Source organism: Pleurodeles waltl, chromosome 8 (assembly GCF_031143425.1).
Source record: "Pleurodeles waltl isolate 20211129_DDA chromosome 8, aPleWal1.hap1.20221129, whole genome shotgun sequence".
NCBI lineage: Eukaryota > Metazoa > Chordata > Amphibia > Caudata > Salamandridae > Pleurodeles > Pleurodeles waltl.
The window spans coordinates 1,519,668,847-1,519,690,741 of NC_090447.1; the positions used below are offsets into that span (position 1 = coordinate 1,519,668,847).

General features: G+C 48.0%; 1 protein-coding gene across 1 annotated transcript in view; it reads right to left on the reverse strand.

The window, feature by feature from the left end:
• The window catches only part of LOC138249617 (zinc finger protein 585A-like), a 168,986-nt gene that overhangs the window by 108,254 nt on the left and 38,837 nt on the right, over window positions 1-21,895 (reverse strand). The window contains exons 6-7 of the mRNA XM_069203565.1: window positions 9,483-9,578; window positions 6,651-6,761 (exon numbers count right to left, since the gene is read on the reverse strand). Of these exons, the coding sequence (XP_069059666.1) occupies window positions 6,651-6,761; window positions 9,483-9,578 (207 nt within the window). The remainder of the gene's footprint in view (window positions 1-6,650; window positions 6,762-9,482; window positions 9,579-21,895) is intronic.

Below are 21,895 nucleotides of genomic sequence, written 5' to 3' on the forward strand. Positions count from 1 at the left end.
ATCCAGCATACCCAAGTCAAGATATCACTTTAAAAAAAAAGTTTAGGCATGTCTTAATCCATAAAAATCAATGGATGTATCTCTTTAGCACAAAGTACCTGGGATGCGTCAAAAACAAAGACGATGCAGGCCACAGGGGAGATGAGGTGCCGGAAAAGCAAAGCAATGCGTTGGTTCCTTACTGCGCAGGGGAGGTGATGCATCAATTATTTTCTCACTGGTGAGACAATGCATCAGTTCCCTACTGGCAAGGGAGGTGATGCGTTTATTCTTTCCTCGCAGGAAAGGTGATGCGTCGATTACCTGATGTGCGGCTTCGGAATCCTTGCTGCGGTACTGGGTCGATGAAAGGTTGACGCCCAGGGACGATGTGTGGAAAATCCAGACACACTGTGGAGATGGGACCGCGGTGAAACAGAAGCTGGGTCAATTCTGCACTGCTGGCACAGGCGCTGCGTTGATTCTTCAGTCATGAGACAGGTGCTGCATAGATTCTTGTGGCACATTGATGCATGGATTTCCTCCTTCACATTACCAGCTTACACTTCCAAGGGCTCAAGGACTGGAGTTGGCACAACTTGGCAAGTCAGGGCTCCCAGCAGAAGAGCCCAGGCACTGGCAGATGAAGTCTTTGATGTCCCTGAGACTTCTTACCAGGAGGCAAGCTCAGTCCAAGCCCTTGGAGAACCTTTGGAAGTAGGATGTGGAAAGCCAAGTCCAGTCCTTTCACTCCCAGGACAGAAGCAGCAAGCATCAGGTCAGCGCATCAAAGCAACAGGCAGGGTGGCAGTCCCTCCTACAGCATGCAGCTCTTCTTCCTGGTAGAATTTGCTCAGTCCAGAAGGACTCCAACTATGTGGTGTCAGAGGTGCAGTACTTCTATCCATTTCTGTCTTTGAAGTAGGCAAACTTCAAAGAGAAGTCTTTGTAGTGCACAAGACCCTGCCTTTCCCTGCCCTGCCCCAGGCACACTCCAGAGGGTTGGAGACTGCTTTGTGTGAGAAAAGGCACAATCCTATTCAGGTGCAAGTGCCAGCTCCTACCACCACTGTAGCTCAGGAAGACCCATCAGCCTGGTAATGGGCCATCAGGATATGCAGGGCACACGTCAGCAATCTTTGTGTGACTGTCTAGAGTGAATACACAAACAGCCCATCTGTCATCCTGACCCAGACGTGTATTCAGTAGACAGGCAGAGGCACAGAATGGTTAAGCAACAAAATGCCCACTTTCTAAAAGTGGCATTTTTAAATTCACAATTTGAAAACCAACTTTACCAAAAGATTAATTTTTAAATTGTGAGTTCAGAGAACCCAAACTCCAGATCTCTATCTGCTCTCAATGGGAAATTACACTTCAAAGCTATTTCAAGGCAATCCCCATGTTACCCTATAGAAGAGTGAGACCGTGCAATAGTGAAAACCATATTTAGCAGTATTTCACTATCAGGATATGTAAAACACACCAGTACATGTCCTACCTTTTAAAGATACTGCACCCTGCCCATGGGGCTGCATTGGGCCTATTTTAGCGGCGACTTACATGTAATAAAAGGGAAGGTTTGGGCCTGGCAAGTGGGTGCACTTGCCAGGTCGACATGTCAGTTTACAACTGCTCACACAGGCACTGCAGTGGCAGGTCTGAAACATGTTTACAGGGCTACTTATGTTGGTGGCACAATTAGTGCTGCAGGCCCACTAGTAGCATTTGATTTACAGGCTCTCTGCACACAAGTGAACTTTACTAGAGACTTACTAGTAAATCATATATGCCAATCATGGATAAATCAATCGCCAATACAATTTAGGCAGGACATTGGTCAGCAGTGGTAAAGTGCCCAGAGTCCTAAAGCCAGCAAAAATGAAATTCAGCGCTGGATCATAACAGGAGGTCAGCAGCAAAAAGACAGGGGAACCATGCCAAGGGCTGACAGGTCTTACAAGCTGTTATTGATAGACAAGTATAGATTTTTAAGTAATAACCTGTATATATATGAAACACCCAAGTCAAGCTGACGGACTTCAAATTAAGGAGTAGGAACATAAATCAAATACTCTCCTTCCCTCCCTAAACACATGACCTTTTTGATTTTTAAATGCAGGAATAATAAATTCATAATAGCTTTTTAGGGGCAGTTCTTGTGTAGTCCATTTTTCCTGCAGGCATATGATGTCACAGGACAATTCAAAGGAGAGATATGCTCTTAAATGTTCTGCACAGCACTAATGTTCCCTGAGTAAATGTTTAATAACCCAGATGAAGTCTTACACATTGTCGCTGGCTAGACTGGGCTAGGGGTAAGGAGTGAACTTTGTATTTTGAGTCAATGTTGCTGTTTCAATCCAAGGGGTCTATATGATACAAAATATGGAGGACAGCTACTACCAGTCATGTCCTACAGGCAATATTTAGTTTAAGCCTATCTGAGGCCCAGGGAGTGTCAAAACTGTTACAACGAATACTCTCTGCCTCCATACTGTCACCCTCCCACTCATATGATGGTTATTGATTTGGCAAGCAGATCCTAGATCCTGGATCCTAGAAAGTCTAATACCCTAGTTTTTAAATACAATTTGTTTTTCAAATATCAGGTCTGTGGCTGAGAAGTATATCCATATCACTTCTGTTGACGTAGACTCCCTGATGTCATATTGGGTAGGGATTTAAATGTGACGGAAGTTGTGTCCTTCAATTCTAAATGGACTAAGCTGGATGAGCCTTTAATGGGAAAATGGTATTGCCCTTGTTCCCAATATCACACTTACCTTTTGATAGATATTCTGAATTTAAAAAAATAAAAAAAATGAATCTATTAGTGATGTCATGTAACTTCAGCTCATTCTCCTTTACTATTTCAGAACATGAATCATGGGGGCAATGGCGCAATGAAACTTGAGGGGGGGGGGCCTGCAAAACACATGGAGGGCCTCCCCCAAACTCTGGACCCTGTCAGAAGCTTTCATCCAGGGGCCCACTGAGTCCACAGTGTCAAAGGGGCCCCCTTGGAGCTCGAGCCCCACACACTGCAGGGGCTGTGGGGGCTATTGTTATGCCACTGCATGGTGGACATGTTTGTTGTTCGCTAAGGTCCCTAAATCAGTGCTCAGGTTAAACTGGGGTTTTCGTAAATTAGTGAACCTGCAGTAGACGTTAAATGAGTCTGCCCAATAATGTTATGAATTTTCGAAATTCCCAGTTTTTTCATTAGAATATGCCACACATGGAATATTTTTGCCTGATAATACTTGGAAGGATTTGAGCTTAAAATGGCAGAGTAAAAACAGTGAGGTATTTAGATCTAGGTGACTGAGCCTATCTTTTCTTGTAAACAGCTGTTATGTGGTTCGTGTACTGTTAGGAGTTTTCCCATGAATAATGGGTTGCTGTTACATGACAGCTCGCTATTCAATATGTCCTGTACTACCCCAACTACTGATAGTGGGACAGCAAAATCAGACATTCGTGTTGCTGCTGTAAGCTCTTGCTGACTTCACACAAGAACCACAGTCTTTCAGCTTTACAGCGGTTATGACAGCTTTTTCTGGTGTCCGGCCTCTTAATCGTGGCTATCATGGCATCAGTACCCCTAAAAGCAGAATGAAAGGTGCAGTGGCTACCAGACCCCTTGGATAGTTTTTAAATACTGGAAAGTTTTTTGTCACAGTTGATTGGTTATTCCCAACCCAGGATATATAACTTACTTTTTGTAGACCTTTTTAAGTCTTTTCCTATTCGTTTTTTAAAAACAGAGACAGGAATCACCTGGGGGCTCAGCACCAGCTGGCCCATACATTGCTCCTCGAGTAAAATTAATGACACACCTTTATCACCTTCATGATTGTTTTGGGTACCTTTGCCACCTTCAGCCATTTGGCTGCATGGGTATCCCTTTGTGTCAGTGTCTAAGCCTGCTCTTTATACCTCCTGTTGAGGTCTGGAACAGTTACTGCTATTGAACTGTTCGACATCATTAAAAGGGTGGCCAACATTTCTGGGAAGAAAGTTCATGGAAAACCGATGAGCAAGGGCAGCTTCTTGAGGTGCAATCAATCTCTCCCTTTGCCCAATCTACAGGTGATTTAGGTTCCCCACTTGGAGTCAATGACTACTTAGGTGGCCAATGTCTGAATCAGGTCTACCTACTAGGATTTTGGGTTCGTCGAGATACAAAGAGATGGCTTTTGTCATTGCTTCTTTTTTGTGATTCAGTGAGACCCAAGTCTGCGAGGAAGGGTTAAGGCTATCTGATAATGCGGGGGTATTACTATATTTAAAATGGTAATTGTAAATGTCCTGTTTGGCAAATAGCCACCCCATCTGATTAGTATGATAATCACTGAAGCACCGTGAGTTATCTAACATGGACGTCTGCGAGCACGGCTGATCCAGGTCCCTTTTTAATAATAACAGTGGGCGATAGTGGCACTGACAGTTTCACTGACAATACTGCTCAAGCAGAGGCATCTTCAGCACATGGCTGAGCTGGGACTTTTGTGGTGCCTGCTGTTTGTTGTATGAGACAGGCTCATGGTATGGCTGCACTGAGGTAATGGATCCCAGATGGATCTACCTGGACCCACAAGAGTGGTGGCGGGATGACAATGCTAACGCCTTTGATGTTGATGGCGATGTGCACTGTAGATCATTATGCTGGACCAAATGGTTTTCTGTCTTGGGTTTTGTTTATTCCCATTCACCCCACAAAGGAAGCAGTAAGGGGGCTGATAAGGTATAGCGCCTGGCCTACTTCAACTCTGGGTACGGCTGTTGTGTTGAGAAGGATCATTGGGTTAATGCGAGTTTGAGTGTGGAATGATAGGACTTCTACTGCTATGCAAGCACTAGGTGCAATGCCTCTTCAATATGCAAACTGACGCACATTGAATTCTTTGGCTGATTCCCTGTTTGCAAGGAGAAAAACAAGTATTGGAAAAGCCCATAGGTTTCACCTACGAAACAGTTATTGACTCTGTCATTGTTTTTTAGTTGTGTTGTGCAGCAGTGCAGCTTTTGTGCAGGGTGGCTGAAAGTAAAGACAACTATTAGGATGTGGTTAGCACTTTTAAAAAAATATTATTGCGGGTGGTGGACAGAGAGAGGGAGGAGGGTGGTGTGGAGCATCACTGGAGGGAGGGTGAGTCAGGGGCACACAGACAACATTGGGTGGTGGAGAGAAGGACGAAGGCAAGCAACAATATGGACAACAACAGGAGGGTGGGTGCAAGCAACAACTTGAGCAAGAACACAAACAACATCGTAAGGAGGGAGGGGATGGGGCAAGTCATTACACAGACAAGGGAAGAAGGGTGGGAGGCGGCAAGCCACAACGTAAGGAGGGAGGCGATGGGGTGTCATTACACAGACAAAAGAGGAAGGGTGGGAGGCGGCAAGCAATAACGTAAGGAGGGAGGGGAAGGGGCAAGTCATTACACAAACAAAAGAGGAAGGGTGGGAGGCGGCAAGCAATAACGTAAGGAGGGAGGGGATGGGGCAAGTCATTACACAAACAAAAGAGGAAGGGTGGGAGGCGGCAAGCAATAACGTAAGGAGGGAGGGGATGGGGCAAAGTCATTACACACACAAAAGAGGAAGGGTGGGAGGCGGAAAGCAACAACGTAAGGAGGGAGGGGATGGGGCAAGTCATTACACAAACAAAAGAGGAAGGGTGGGAGGCGGCAAGCAATAACGTAAGGAGGGAGGGGAAGGGGCACGTCATTACACAGACAAGGGAAGAAGGGTGGGAGGCGGCAAGCAACAACGTAAGGAGGGAGGGGATGGGGTAAGTCATTACACAGACAAAAGAGGAAGGGTGGGAGGCGGCAAGCAATAACGTAAGGAGGGAGGGGAAGGGGCAAGTCATTACACAAACAAAAGAGGAAGGGTGGGAGGCGGCAAGCAATAACGTAAGGAGGGAGGGGATGGGGTAAGTCATTACACAGACAAAAGAGGAAGGGTGGGAGGCGGCAAGCAACAACGTAAGGAGGGAGGGGGTGGGGCAAGTCATTACACAAACAAAAGAGGAAGGGTGGGAGGCGGCAAGCAATAACGTAAGGAGGGAGGGGAAGGGGCACGTCATTACACAGACAAGGGAAGAAGGGTGGGAGGCGGCAAGCAACAACGTAAGGAGGGAGGGGATGGGGTAAGTCATTACCTAGACAAAAGAGGATGGGTGGGAGGTAGCAAGCAATAATGCAAGGACGGAGAGGATGGGGCGAGTCATTACACAGACAAGGGAGGAAGGGTGGGTGGTGGCAAGAATTATGTACGGAGGGAGTGGATAGGCGCAAGTCATTACACAGACGAGGAAGGGTGAGTAGCAGCAAGCAATAATGGAAGGAGGGAGTGCAAGTGAATGTGTGGGGGCAAGAAACACGGACGAGGCAGGAAGAAACACAATGGGGGAACCAGCTGAAAGCAGCACCCAAAGAAATGCACAAACACAAACATTGGATTGACACAAGTTGTGCATTCATTCACCAAAGAGGAAGGGAGCCTAAGGCAGCTAACAACTGAAAAGCAAGCAGATGACAGTGACAATGCAGCCAATCAATGGGGTGAGGGGTGCTCTAGGCCAGGCCTACTGACAGAAAACAAAAGGCCAGGAAGAGACAATGCATGTGCTTTTTAGATAAGACTTCAAAATGAATTACCTGCACCTCCAGGAATGTGTTTAGCTTCCTCCGGGCCCAGACCTGTCACCGGATAGTCTTCAACCTCTTCTTTGATGCCGTCCGAGATCATCACTATTTTGAACTCTTCTTCTGTATCAATGGAAACATTAGAGAATAATTTCACAGACATTGGAGCTCAATATGAGGCCTACACCTCAGTCTCCTCCTCCGCAGTCACCTCAATACTCACTCTGATCGCACAGCCAGTCACAGAAACTTGATATGGTGTTCTGGACCCACCTGTCCCCTCCTAGTTTGCCTCAATATATCTACTGATTTCTGGTCCGTCACTGGAGCAGGAATTGGTCCTGGTCCTCAGTCGCAGTCTCTCTTTATTGCTTCCATTCATTTCACATTCAGGCAGAGGAGATGGTGCCCTAGACTCCTGCGTCACCTATCTGCTCAACGCAATACATCCAAAGATTTCAAATTATGTACGGCTAATCTGGTCATTAACAGACACAAACATTTCAGACAACACAAGGGAAGACGGAAAACCCTGTGTCCACACTTTGTCATGTGCCTAGACTCTTTACAGAGATGGAGCTCAAAATTATTGTGTTCATTAATTAGCAAACATGAAGCAGAAATTCTTTCACATGACTGTTGTGTCCTATGAGCCCCCTCAAGTAAGCAAGTAAATAATAAGAGGGTGCAACAGGAAAAAGAAGGGGCCAAGAGTCAGAAGGTGTTCTAACCTGTTTGAAACCAATGCAAATGGAGTTTATTCGTAAAATATTGTGCTCTCCTTAGGCGTAATGTTCTTATATCCTTACTGGAGTGGGTCATTAGTTGCTGATAATAGCAGAATATGGGCCAAAACTGGAGTGGGCATTAATGCTTAATTACTAGAATCCAAAGGATGTACTTGGGAAAGCTTTCTGCTCTGCATACCTCCTTGTGGTATTCTGCTGTGCAGACCTAGAGAATGGATTATGCGTGTAAGAGTTGGGGGTCCACTATGATGCAAATGAGGGGCTCAGTAGGATTAAGACTTCTAGAAAGATAAATCTGTACCGGTAAATAGTTATTAATCCAGCCTACACATGCTGGAGACACTGGGCCAATTTCAAACGTTTCTGGATCTCTGCCATAAGCTCTTACAGAGCTGGATACGAGTGTGCACTGGAATAGTAATGATGCACAGAGATGGAAGTTTGAACCTGTAGCCCATCAAGGACCAGATTCATGGCTCATGGGTAACACAACAAGGCAAAAAGAGGGTGGGAATCCTTCAGTCAACCTGTGTGGAATGTTTCATAACCCCCAAAGTCAATTTTGCACCTTTTTGTCAGTGGGGGGACGTGAAGTGGAAACTGTTGGATAACTTCTGTTGCTCCCTCTGTGGGTGCCGCTGATCCTATTCAGGTGCATTAGAATGATGGAATCTCAAATCCCTTTGCAGACACTGGACCACGTATTTGTAGGCGGAAGCAGGAGTCTCTTGTAAAGTCCTGGAGAAACACACTGAGGAAATTATAACCATGGACTTGGCTGACAAGACAAGGCTGTAAACTGCTCCTCTCTAAAAAGGAAGGTGAATAATGTTCTACTGGGTAACCTGGGTTAGGTAGGATTCTGAAGTCTGAAATGAGGCACTTATAATTCATGCCTCCAGCAACCTGGTCACCACATCCCCGAGTGAAGTCTATGAGCGTGCAGTGGTTTGTGTGCCCTCTTCATGGCAGATGGTATTCCTTAAGAACCTTTGCCATGATATTCAGCAAAGGTTTCAAAGTTGTATCTCATCATTGCACATCATAAGGATGGACTTAGTTAGCATTACTGTAGAACAGGTGAATGGTGGTGTTTGGACTCTATTCGAATTTCTTGATCCCCAACAAAGGGAAGATATTTTGATGTTTTGTTGAGTGGAAAACAGGCCAAAGATACTGGACTCCTGCCCTGGTTAAAGCTACCAGCCACCACAAATAGATGCACTATGGCATACGGGCTGGGTGGCAGAGGACAGCCACAGTTGGTGATGTGTCTTTAGTACTCTTTTGAAAACATATCCAGATTACATCTACGTCCCCTCCCTCGGGACAAGCATAGGGAGCTGAACACACCTCGTGTTTCAGTTGGCTGCTGCCCCTTCAGAACAAACGACTTATGAGACTGGGACATCGAGTGGCTTAATCAACAATCGTTTGGCACTTTCTGGTATATGTCTGATGGCCGACCTCCAGTACACAGATCAATGTGACTCTGCAAGAGTTTCCAGCAGATACTAGGACTGATGGAAGATGCCTGGGCACAAGTCAGAGTCCTTAGATTTAGAACTGTGTCTGCCATGTTGATGACAGTGTCCTAAAACAGACTCTGGAAATTACTGGAATTAATCAGCCTAGCCACTTAGCAGCCTCCTGTAATGAAGCCAGGAGGGGATGTGCTCCCCTCAGGGCAGGCTAGAAGGGACTTTGAAGTGGCCAGGACCTCATCATTGCCCTAAGAAGAAGTAGGACTAGTTTTATACTCTGCTGTTGGCCAGAACCAGTAAACGTAGGTTCCATGAGTTGGGCACCTATGAAATCAGGAGTAGGAAGTGCTTTTGTACAGTCAGTACCAAGTAGTAATTATGTACCATGTAGTAATTATGGCCAAACAGCCCTCGATGAAGCGGGTAGGCCTTGCCAAGCGTTTTGAGTTGCTTACGGTGTAAGGCATGTGACACCTCAGAGACAACAGTTTCCTCCTTCCGAATCCTCTCGTTCTTTTCTTGCTCAGCCAAGTATCCGTACACGAGACTTACTTAGGATTCACCCTCAATCTACTGCACTCTACTCCTGAACCAAGGATGGCTGTCCTCACCTGCATTTTTTTGTTCGTCCTCACTCTCCTGTTGCAAACGTATTTTGTCTTTTTCCATAATGTCTTGCGAAATCTCAGAGGCAGCAACAGCATCACCTGAAAGATAGAATAACCAAAACAGTCCTATGAGATCTCAGCAGAGCATCATTCAAAAGCGGAGCGAACACTGAATTCGGATTGTTGAGCAATGACATCTCTCAGCAAATTAGTGAAAACCAGTGTAATCTGCATCTGCTTACTTATGATTCATGGGACTGTTTTTCATTGGTTATTTTATCATATTCTTTGAGACAATTCACGACACATCGAATTAATACATCAAATTATTACACATATTAACACATTCACTTATGATGGTAATCGTAGGAAATTGCTCCTGAAAAACAGCTTGCCTGACGTACAAGGATAGTCTCCTAAACCACACAAAGTACTTGTACTAAACCCACAAACTCAGTATATAAGGGGGTTCCCGAAGCTTCAGAAGTAAAGACCAAGAATACGGATCTTCATGGTGAATATATTAACTTGGAAGTTCTTAAAAACTAATTAACGAATAAGTCTCACTGGCCAGATGGCCATACCAATCCATTCTTTAAATTATTAAATTGTTCTCTTAGTCCCTCATGTGAAAAATGTTTTCTACTATTTACCAGACTAAGGGGGGATAACGCAATCTACGAGGAAAGCAGCCATTATGCTAATCCTTGAATCAAGGAAGGCTAAGAAATTGTGCTGGACTTGTAGACTAATTTCCATACACAATACAGATTTGAAGATATACATTAAAATATAAGTGAATGGGATCACATCTGTGCTGTCCTAATTGATCGGCCAAATTAACTGCCTCTTTTACAAAATAAAAGTACTTCACATTACTGAAAAAACAGAAAAGACAAAACTAGGCACGGTAATTCTAAACCTGAAAGCCAAGAAGGCATTTGATTCCTTTCTGAAAAAGGTGTTAGATGTGGGCCCTGCAACATAACGATACATATGGATAAGCTATACTGCTTACAGGGTGTAAGGAAATGCCTTCTTTGCATGGTTACCCCCTGACATTTTGCCTTTTGTTGATGCCAGTTATGATTCAAAGTGTGCTGGGACCTTGCTAACCAGGCCCCAGCACCAGTGTTCTTTCCCTACACTGTACCTTTGTTCCCACAACTGGCACAGCCCTGGCACCCAGATAAGTCCCTTGTAAATGGTACCCCTGGTACCAAGGGCCCTGATGCCAGGGAAGGTCTCTAAGGGCTGAAGCATGTCTTATGCCACCCTGGGGACCCCTCACTCAGCACATGCACACTGCTTCACAGCTTGTGTGTGCTGGTGGGGAGAAAATGACTCAGTCAACATGGCACTACCCTCAGGGTGCCATGCCCACCTCACTCTGCCTGAGGCATAGGTAAGTCACCCCTCTAGCAGGCCTTACAGCCCTAAGGCAGGGTGCACTATACCACAGGTGAGGGTATTTGTACATGAGCACAGCGCCCCTACAGTGTCTAAGTAAAACCGTAGACATTGTAAGTGCAGGGTAGCCATAAGAGTATATGGTTTGGGAGTTTGTCAAATACAAACTCCACAGTTCCATAATGGCTACACTGAAATCTGGGGAGTTTGGTATCAAACTTCTCAGCACAATAAATGCACACTGATGCCAGTATGGGATTTATTGTAAAATGCACCCAGAGGGCATCTTAGAGATGCCCCCTGAATACCAGTCCAACTCTGAGTGCTAGGCTGTCCAGTTTCTGCCAGCCTGCCACAACCAGACGAGTTTCTGGCCACATGGGGAGAGTGCCTTTGTCACCCTGTCGCCAGGAACAAAGCCTGTACTGGGTGGAGGTGCTTCTCACCTCCCACTGCAGGAACTGTAACACCTGGCGGTGAGCCTCAAAGGCTCATGCCTTTTGTTATAGCACCCCAGGGCATCCCAGCCAGTGGAGATGCCCGCCCCTCCGGCCACTGCCCCCACTTTTGGCGGCAAGGCTGAAGGAGATAATTAGAAAAACAAGGAGGAGTCACCCACCAGTCAGGACAGCCCCTAAGGTGCCCTGAGCTGAGGTGACGCCTGCCTTTAGAAATCCTCCATCTTGGTTTTGGAGGTTTCCCCCAATAGGATTAAGGATGTGCCCCCCTCCCCTCAGGGAGGAGGCACAAAGAGGGTATAGCCAGCCTCCAGGACAGTAGTCATTGGCTACTGCCCTCCTGACCTAAACACACTCCTAAATCTAGTATTTAGGGGCGACCCAGAACCCAGGAAATCAGATTCCTGCAACCTACAACAAGAAGAAGGACTGCTGACCTGAAAGCCCTGTAGAGACAACTGACTTGGCCCCAGCCCTACTGGCCTGTCTCCAGACTCAAAGAACCTGCACAGCGGTGCATCCGACAGGGACCAGCGACCTCTGAAGCATCAGAGGACTGTCCTGAACCCGAAGGACCAGAGAACAGTGGCACAGTTCAAAAACAGCAACAACTTTGCAACTTTCTTGCAACTTTCAAAGACTTCACTCTTCCCACCGGAAGCGTAAGACTTCACACTCTGCACCCGACGCCCCCGGCTTGAGTTCCAGAGAACCAACCCTGCAGGGAAGACTCCCAGGTGACTGCGACATTGTGAGTAAATCGAGACGACCCCCCTGGACCCTGACAGCGACACATGCAGAGAGGATCTAGAGGCTCCCCCTGACCGCGACTGCCTGGAACAAAGAACCCAACGCCTGGACCAAGCACTGCGCCCGCAGCCCCCAGGACCAGAAGGAACCGAACTCCAGTGCAGGAGTGACCATCAGGCGACCCTCTGCCTAGCCCAGTCAGTGGCTGGCCCAAGAAGCTCCCCTGGGCCCTGCCTGCACCGCTAGAGTGACCCCCGGGTCCCTCTATTGATTCCCATTGAAAATCCGACGCCTGCTAAGTACACTGCCCCCGGCTGCCCCTGTGCTGCTGAGGGTGTGTTTTGTGTGCCTACTTGTGTCCCCCCCGGTGCCCTACAAAACCCCCCTGGTCTGCCCTCCGAAGACGCAGGTTGTTACCTGTTGGGAGACTGGAACCGGAGCACCCCTGTTCTCCATAGGCGCATATGTGTTTTGGGTACTCCTTTGACCTCTGCACCTGACCGGCCCTGTGTTGCTGGTGCAGTGTCTTTGGGATTGCCTTGAACCCCCAACGGTGGGCTGCCTATGCCCAGGAAACTGAACTTGTAAGTGCTTTACTTACCTCAGAAACTTAACCTTACTTACCTCCCCCAGGAACTGTTGATTTTTGCAGTGTCCACTTTTAAAATAGCTTATTGCCATTTTAACTAAAACTAAGTATGTTACTGCTCTAATTCAAAGTTGCTTACTTACCTGTGTGGAGTACCTTGCATTTTATGTATTTACTTCAAATCTTGAATCTTGCAGTTTTAAAATAAATTAAGAATATATATATTTTTCTATATAAAAACTATTGGCCTGGAGTTAAGTCTTTGAGTGTGTGTTCCTCATTTACTGCCTATGTGTGTACAACAAATGCTTAACACTACCCTCTGATAAGCCTACTGCTCAACTACACCACCAAAAAATAGAGCATTCAAATTATCTAATTTTCCCACTATCAACCTATAAGGGGAACCCTTGGACTCTGTGCAAACTATCTCTCACTTTGAGATAGTATATAGGAGACAACTTGCTACACAGGGCTATAGTGGCTGTAAATGGGGATTGGTCAGAAGCCTTTGCATGCTCCAAAGGTGTGCGACAGTGGTACTGCCTCTCTACTCTTCTTTTTGCATCTGTGGAACCACTGGCTTAGAAAATCAGGAGGGATCAGGGAGTGAAGCGGGTGCCCTAAGGAGGTACTAATTACATGGTTCTCACTAGCACTAACAGACCTTGAAAAATGCATTCTTGAAGAACTGACAATTTGGTGAAATTTGAAATAATATTGAGATTTAAAGTAAACTGAGAAAAATTCAATGGACAATGTAATGCCACGTATGTCTAAAGAGACGCTGGAAAAGATCTCTCCACTACGATGGGCCAATGGCAAAACTATCTCGGGATGAATATCACACTAACAATAAAGGGATTAAAAAAGCCAACAATACATACATATGCAGATATTAGTTAGGAAGGGTGAATACATTAAAGATGAATGCCCTCCATAGATTACTCTTCGGACACTCCCAGTTGTGATTCCCAAACAAGATTTTGATAATTTCCAATGGGAAAGTGACTCATTTCTATCGAGAGATAAAAAAACAGAGAACATCAAAAAGAATAATGAGGACATCCAAGAATGAGGAAGGGATAATTGTGCCGAAGACAGAATACTGTCATATGGCAGGAAAAGTGGGAATAGCAATTGAGTGCTGTAGGAGGCTGGCCTGGCTTATAGTGGGTACCTTGTGGTACTTACACCCTGTGCCAGGTCCAGTTATCCCTTATTAGTGTAGAAGAGGTGTCTCTAGCAGCTTAGGCTGATAGAAGGTAGCTATCGCAAAGCAGCTTAGGCTGAACTAGGAGACATGCAAAGCTCCTACTATACCACTTATATCATACAGCACAATATCATAAGAAAACACAATACTCAGAGTTACTAAAAATAAAGGTACTTTATTTTTATGACAATATGCCACAAGTATCTCAGGGAGTACCCTCAGTAAGAAGGTAAGTAATATACACAAGTTATATGTACACAAACCCAAAACAGGTAAGTAATAGTAAGAAAAGTAATGCAAACAGTGTAGAATTACAATAGGATGCAATAGGTGAACATAGGTCTAGGGGCAACACAAACCATATACTCCAACAGTGGAATGCGAATCAAGAATGGAGCCCAGACCTATGGGAGCTTGTAGAGGGTCGCTGGGACTGTAAGAAAACAGTCAGGGTGTCCAAGATACCCCACCCCAAGACCCTGAAAAGTAGGAGTAAAGTACCCCTACTACCCCAATAGGACACAATAGTCGTGATAGGGGGATTCTGCAAGAACCACAAACACCAGCAAAGCACTGAAGACGGATTCCTGGACCTGAGGACCTGCAAGGCAAGGGGACCAAGTCCAAGAGTCGCAATAGTGTCGGGGGGGGGCAGGAGCCCAGGAAACCCCAGATGAAGGTGCAAGAAAGCTGCCTCCGGATGGAAGAAGCTTAGGATTCTGCAACAACGAAGAGAGCTAGGAACTTCTCCTTTGGATGGAAGATGTCCCACGGCTTGCTGAAGGTTGCAGAAGTGTTCGCACGCAGAAATACCGCAAACAAGCCTTGCTAGCAGCAAGGGTTGCGGCAGAGGTTTTTGGGTGCTGCTGGGGACCAGGATGGACCAGGATGTCGCCCCTTGGAGGAGGAGACAGAGGGAGCGCTCAGCAACTCAGAGAGAGCCCACAGAAGCAGGCAGCACCCGCAGAAGTAGCGGAGCAGGCACTTAGAAGATTTGTGAACCGGAGCTGGCTCAGAGTCACAAAGGAGGGTCCCACGACGTCGGAGTCCAACTCAGTGGGTTGAGCACTGCAGGATGGAGTGCTGGGGACCCACGCTAGGCTGTGCACCAAGGAATCCTTGGAGAAGTGCACAAAAGCTGGAGCAGCTGCAAATCACGCAGTACACAGGTTTGCAGTCTAGCGTGGGGAGGCAAGGACTTACCTCCACCAAACTTGGACTGAAGGATCACTGGACTGTGGGAGTCACCTGGATAGAGTTCCTGTGTTCCAGGGACCACGCTCGTCAGGATGAGAGGGGACCCAGAGGACCGGTGATGCAGTCTTTTGGTGCCTGCGTTAGCAGGGGGAAGATTCCGTCGACCCACGGGAGATTTCTTCTTGGCTTCCAGTGCAGGGTGAAGGCAGACAGCCGTCAGAGCATGCACCACAAGGAAACAGTCGAGAAAGCCATCAGGATGAGGCGCTACAATGTTGCTGGTAGTCGTCTTGCTACTTTGTTGCGGTTTTGCAGGCGTCCTGGAGCAGTCAGCGGTCGATCCTTGGCAGAAATCGAAGAGAGAAGTGCAGAGGAACTCTGGTGTGCTCTTGCATTCGTTATCTGAAGAATACCCCAGAGGAGAGACCCTAAATAGCCAGAAAAGGAGGTTTGGCTACCAAGAAAGGAGGATTGGCTACCAAGAAAGGTAAGAGCCTATCAGAGGGGGTCTCTGACGTCACCTGCTGCCACTGGCCACTCAGAGCAGTCCAGTGTGCCAACACCTCTGTTTCCAAGATGGCAGAGGTCTGGGACACACTGGAGGAGCTCTGGGCAGCTCCCCTAGGAGGTACTGGTCAGGTGAGCGGTCACTCCCCTTTCCTTTGTCCAGTTTCGCGCCAGAGCAGGGTTGGGGGATCCCTGAACCGGTGTAGACTGGCTTATGCAGAGATGGGCACCATCTGTGCCCATCAAAGCATTTCCAGAGGCTGGGGGAGGCTACTCCTTCCCAGCCCTTCACACCTATTTCCAAAGGGAAAGGGTCTAACACCCTCTCTCAGAGGAAATCCTTTGTACTGCCTTCCTGGGCCGGGGCTGCCCAGACCCCAGAGGGCAGAATCCTGTCTGAGGGGTTGGCAGCAGCTGCAGTGGAAACCCCGGAAAGGTAGTTTGGCAGTAACCGGGTTCTGTGCTAGAGACTCGGGGGATCATGGAATTGTCTTAGACATGTTACATGGCCATGTTCGGAGTTACCATTGTGACGCTATACATAGGTAGTGACCTATGTATACTGCACGCGTGTAATGGTGTCCCCGCACTCACAAAGTCTGGGGAAATTGCCCTGAACGATGTGGGGGCACATTGGCTAGTGCCAGGGTGCCCACACACTAAGTAACTTGGCACCCAACCATCACCAAGTGAGGGTTAGACATATAGGTGACTTATAAGTTACTTATGTGCAGTGAAAAATGGCTGTGAAATAACGTGGACGATATTTCACTCAGGCTGCAGTGGCAGGCCTGTGTAAGAATTGTCTGAGCTCCCTATGGGTGGCAAAGGAAATGCTGCAGCCCATAGGGATCTCCTGGAACCCCAATACCCTGGATACCTAAGTACCATATACAAGGGAATTATATGGGTGTACCAGTGTGCCAATGAGAATTGGTATATTTAGTCACTAGCCTGCAGTGACAAATTTAGAAAGCAGAGAGAGCATAAACACTGAGGTTCTGGTTAGCAGAGCCTCAGTGATACAGTTAGGCACCACACAGGGAACACATACAGGGCACATACTATAAGCATTGGGGTCCTGCCTGGCAGGATCCCAGTGACACAAGGGCTAAAACAACATAGATACAGTGAAAAATGGGGGTAACTTGCCAGGCAAGATGGTACTTTCCTACAAGTGCTCACTAAGAGGAACAGAAAAACAACAGTGTTCACTGACATATGGAACATCCTGGGCAAAACTGTTTGGTATCTCTTGTGGCTTCCTTTTTTTTTTTTTTTTTTAGTATATTTTTATTAACATTTTTATTAACATTAACATTTTGCTGTCATACACATACTGTTCATGGCTTGACGGACACCGGCCACCGTTCTGATCACCTTCAACCTTGTAGACATCTTATCTCTTGCTTGTATATACTATTAATTGTTTCGTTGTACCTTCTAGCCGTGTTTCATGTTTACTTTTACTACGTACTCGGTCTACTCGGGTCTCCTGATCATATATACATCTTGTGGCTGCACCATATTGTCCTTTCTACTGCGAAGTCTACATGACAGACTTTAACTAACAGAGAAAAAAAAACAAAAAGGGGAAACAGTAACTTTACGTGACGGCACCAGTGCTAGCGGGCAAGAGCATCTGCAGGGAAGGATCATATACTTCTCCACCGGTTTGTGGGATGGTACTCCTATACCTTCCCGGCTGGTTGGGGAGGGGTATCCGACCTGTTCAGCTCCTACCTATCCCTCATGTCCGTTCCATATCCCACATTGTCTATTATTATTTTTTTTTCTTTTTTTTTTTTCCCTTTCCCTTTTTTAATATAATTTCGTTTTTTAATTTCCATTTTCCATTCTGTGGTTTGGGGTGCTAGTCCTCGGGGTGTAGTCGCCCCTGTTTTACCCCGCATGGGTAGCCTCAGGCCTTCCCTATACACCATGTCCCGGCTGATATGACTTTGTTGCCATCTCCCTTATCCTACTCCCGTTCCTGTCTCTTCTACGTCCTCCCCTCTTGTTGGGTCATCTACCATCACTATGCGGTTCCATTTCATCAGTACTTCCTCCCAAGCTGGCGAGATAGGAGTCTGTCGGAGGCCCCGCGCCTCCTCGCTAATCAGGACCTGCAATTCTGCCCTCGCCCATTTCGTAACATCCTGTAACCATACTTTCAATAGAGGGCATCCAGGCAACTTCCAGCCCAGTGTGATCAACCTTGTATAAAGGGCCAGGGCTAGGTCCAGGAATTGACCACCACCTTCCCACGTGGGAGTCCTGCTCCAAGACCCAGGAGGCACAGTGCCGGGGCTAGGGACAGATCCACTTAAAATAATTTATTCAGGTCAGTCAGTACCGCTCCCCAACCCCGTTGGAGTTCTGGGCAACTCCACACCATATGGTCGAAGTCTGAATCCATGTCCTCGCATCTGGGGCATGACCTTGGGGGCCACCATATGTCAGGGACAGTCGGTGTGGGGTAAGGTACGTTCTGTGAATATAATTGTATTGCATGTATCTTAGTCGTGTGTTTCGTGAGACCGTCCGGGGGTACGCCAGTATTCTCTTCCATTCCGTGTCAGTTAGGTCCCTACTCACTGTCCTTTCCCATTTCTCCCTTTGTGTTTGGAGCGGGTCCAGGGCGTGTTCATTTTTAGCCCGGTATAGTCTAGTAATTAGGTGGGCCTCGCCCCCGATACCAATATTAGGTGTAATATCTGGTGGGTAGGGGGTTCCGCATTAACTGTTTCCCAGTGTTCCCTCAGACTGTGGAGCAACCTCTGGTATAGAAGGAATTGTCCCTGTGGTACCCCATTACTCTCCACCAGGTCGGCAAAGGATTCCAGCACCCCATCCCTAAATAGGTCCCCCAATGTCTCCACACCCGCCTTTTTCCATGTTCCCAACCCGGGGCCCGTTTGACTTCTCTCAACAGCTCCCAGCATCAGCGACGATAGTGGTAGGGCGGGGGAGTAGGGTGGACCCACTCCTACACGTTTCGCCCATTTCTTCCAGCACAATGCAGCGACTCTCGTCATGAGGCTGTCAGTATGGTGTACCACCCACCGGTTAACCAAGCGTGCAATAATCAGATCCATACCCTTCACCCTGCTGGTAGTGCATCTGTCCAGCTGACCCTCTCCGGTGAACCATCTGGAAACCCACTGCAGCTGGGATGCTAGGTAATAGGACTCAAAGTTTGGGTCTACAAAGAATGGAAAGCGATGTGCGCCTAAGGCCTCCGTCCCATACGAGCTCCCGAAGCAGGGTATTCAACTCATGGAACCATGCCGATGGGATCAATAGCGGCAAGTTAGCAAAATAATAAAGGAGACGGGGTAACATGATCATTTTGGCTAATGATATTCTGGCCATTATAGACAATTTCAGGGAGCGCCAGAATCTGACAGATGCCCTCAAGGAGCGAAATACCCTCCCGATGTTACCGTCCCTGAGGTCCCCCAGCTCATGATACACCTGGATGCCCAGATACTTAAAGGTGCGGGGTGCCCACACCATGTCCTCTGGACACGTGGTGGGGCGCCCACACCTTGGCAGAATGGGGAAGACAAATGTCTTACGCCTATTGAGGTGCAGTCCCGACAGGGTACCAAATTGTTCCAAGTTACGCAGGTCCCAAGGGAGACCAGATTCTCCATCCCTGAGATAGATGAGAATGTCGTCAGCGTACGAGACGACGTGCTCTGTTTGCCCCCACTCTACTCCTCTACCAACTCCGTCCATCCTCAACCTGGCGGCCAGAGGCTCAATGGCAAGGGCGAACAATAGTGGGGACAGAGGACAACCTTGCCTGGTTCCCCTGTAAATGGAGTAGGTATCTGATACTATCCTACCCGTCTTGACCCTTGCCAACGGAGCACCATACAATAGGTCCACCCACTTTACCCAACCCTCCCCCAGGCCCATCCGCAGCATCACCGCCCGAGGTAGTCCCAGCGGGCCGAGTCAAAGGCTTTCTCAAAGTCCACCGCTAGTAATACTCCCGAAATAGGTTTCTTCTCTATGGGCATGTGTAGTATGGCGAATAACCGCCTGAGATTCAGGGAGGTACTGCGGTTTGGAACAAATCCGTTCTGATCTGTGTGTACTAAAGCTAGTACATACTGGAGCAGGCGGTTGGCCAGAATCTTACTAAGGATTTTGAAATCATTATTCAGCATTGATAAGGGGCGGAAGTCAGTTACCGATGCTTCTTTAGATTTCAGCTTGGGTAGGGGGACCACTAGTGCTTCCCTGAGCGAGTCTGGTAACCTGCCATGATGCAATGCCTCTGTGTACATCTCCACTAGTTGTGGGGTCAACAGCGTCGTATATTTTTTGTAAAAGTTCATTGGAAGGCCATCCGTCCCCGGAGTCTTCCCTGAGGCTAGCTGTGAGATGGCCTCCTGCACTTCTTCCGCTGTCACCGGCCCTCCCAGTCTGTCACGTTCCTCATGCGTCAGGGTGAGTTGGCGTAAGAAACCATCAAGTTCCTCTGTGTTGAGCTCGCCTGGGTCCCTATACAACTGGGTGTAGTATTCTTTAAAGGCGTCATTTATAGGGCCCGGTCTACATCTCCGCTCACCCTCACTGTCTCTTACACTTGTGATGGGTTCACTATCCCCTCCTGGTCGCACTAACCACACCAGCATCCTACCCGATCTGCCCTCCTCAGATTGCAATGAGGCTAGGTATTTTTGCATATTATGGCAGCGTAGTTGTTCCTCAACCTGGGAGTGGGACCTCCTCACTCGTTCAAATTCCTCCAATTCTGGCCCCTCCCCTCTCCCTCTACGTTCCCACTCGTGTAGATTCTTCTCGAGACTGGTCAACTCCTGCTCCAATGCTCGTCTCACCCCCCCCGTCTGTCCCATACAGTGACCTCTTGTTGCTACTTTAAGCGTTTCCCACTCCGTAGATCTAGAGGAGGTGGACCCCCGTTATTAATTTTAATATGGTCTGCCAGGTATGAGCGGAGGTCATCCCTGTATGCTTGATCTTCTAGTGAAGCCGGGGACAGTCTCCACATTGGGATGGGGGGGCCTGTCTTCGGTTACTCTCCATGTGATCAGTAAATGGCTGTGGTCAGATAGGGTACGACCAAGATATTCAGAGTGGGTCATTCCCCGTACCATGTTTGCTATGCACATCACTCTGTCTATCCTGGTGTGCACCCGGTGGAGACCTGAGTAATATGAGTAGTCTCTATCAGAGGGGTGTTGTTCTCGCCAAGCATCCACTAAGCCCCATGAGTCCAACCACTCCCTCAATCTCCTGGATACCTTGTGTGTTGCCGCCCCTGGCATCAGTGAGGTGGAGCGGTCCATGTCCACATCTAAAATACTATTAAAGTCCCCACTATTATGAGTTCTTCTGTCTGCTGCCAGGTGATTTGACTCGATAGGTGCGCCATGAAGGTGACCTGATCCTGATTGGGAGCGTAAATACTACCTAGGACAATCGAGGTACCATGCAGCTTCCCACTGACTATCACAAATCGGCCCTCACGGTCTATATTGGTTGAGACTACCTCGAATGGCACCCCGGCCCGGACCCAAATCAGCACACCCCGTGCGTACGCAGAATATTCCCTGGCGAACACCTGCCCTCTTCACCTCAGTTTCTCTGCTTCCCCTGTCGCCGGGTGGGTCCATGGAGAACCCCGCTGTGTCATCTGATTCACCTCCTGATCCCTCAGGAGGGGCCGCCTCTCCGCTCATGGAAGCCGCCGCCTCCAGGGCCGCTTTCTTTCCCAACTCCCTCTGTGCCTGTGTTGGTGCCGTGCGGTTGCTGCTCCGCCGCCTCCTCCTCAGGCCCCTGCGGGGACTGCCCTCAGCTCGTTCCTTCCTCATGCGCTGCCCAGGCCGGCATACGCGTGCTTCCAACCATTCCCACGCCTCATTGAGGGATTGGAAGAATGTAGTCTTGTCCTCAAGAGCTACCCTCAGCCTCGCCGGGAAGAGGAGTGAGTACTGTATTCCCTCATCTCTGAGGGCCCTTTTAACCGCCAAGAACGAGGCATTTTGGACTGGACTTCGAGGGTGAAATCCGGGAACAGCGTCACTTCCCCATTCGCCACCTTAAAAGGGCCTGCTTCTCTGGCCCGCTGCAGCAAGGTATCCCTATCCCTGTAGTGAAGCAGTCTAGCAACCACCACTCGGGTGGTCTACCCGGCGCCAGGGGCCTCGAGGGCACCCGGTGCGCCCGTTCCAATGCAAAGAAGTGGGTCAGCCTGTCCGGTGCCACGGTTGTGCGCAGCCACTCCTCAAGGAAATCCACCATATTCGAG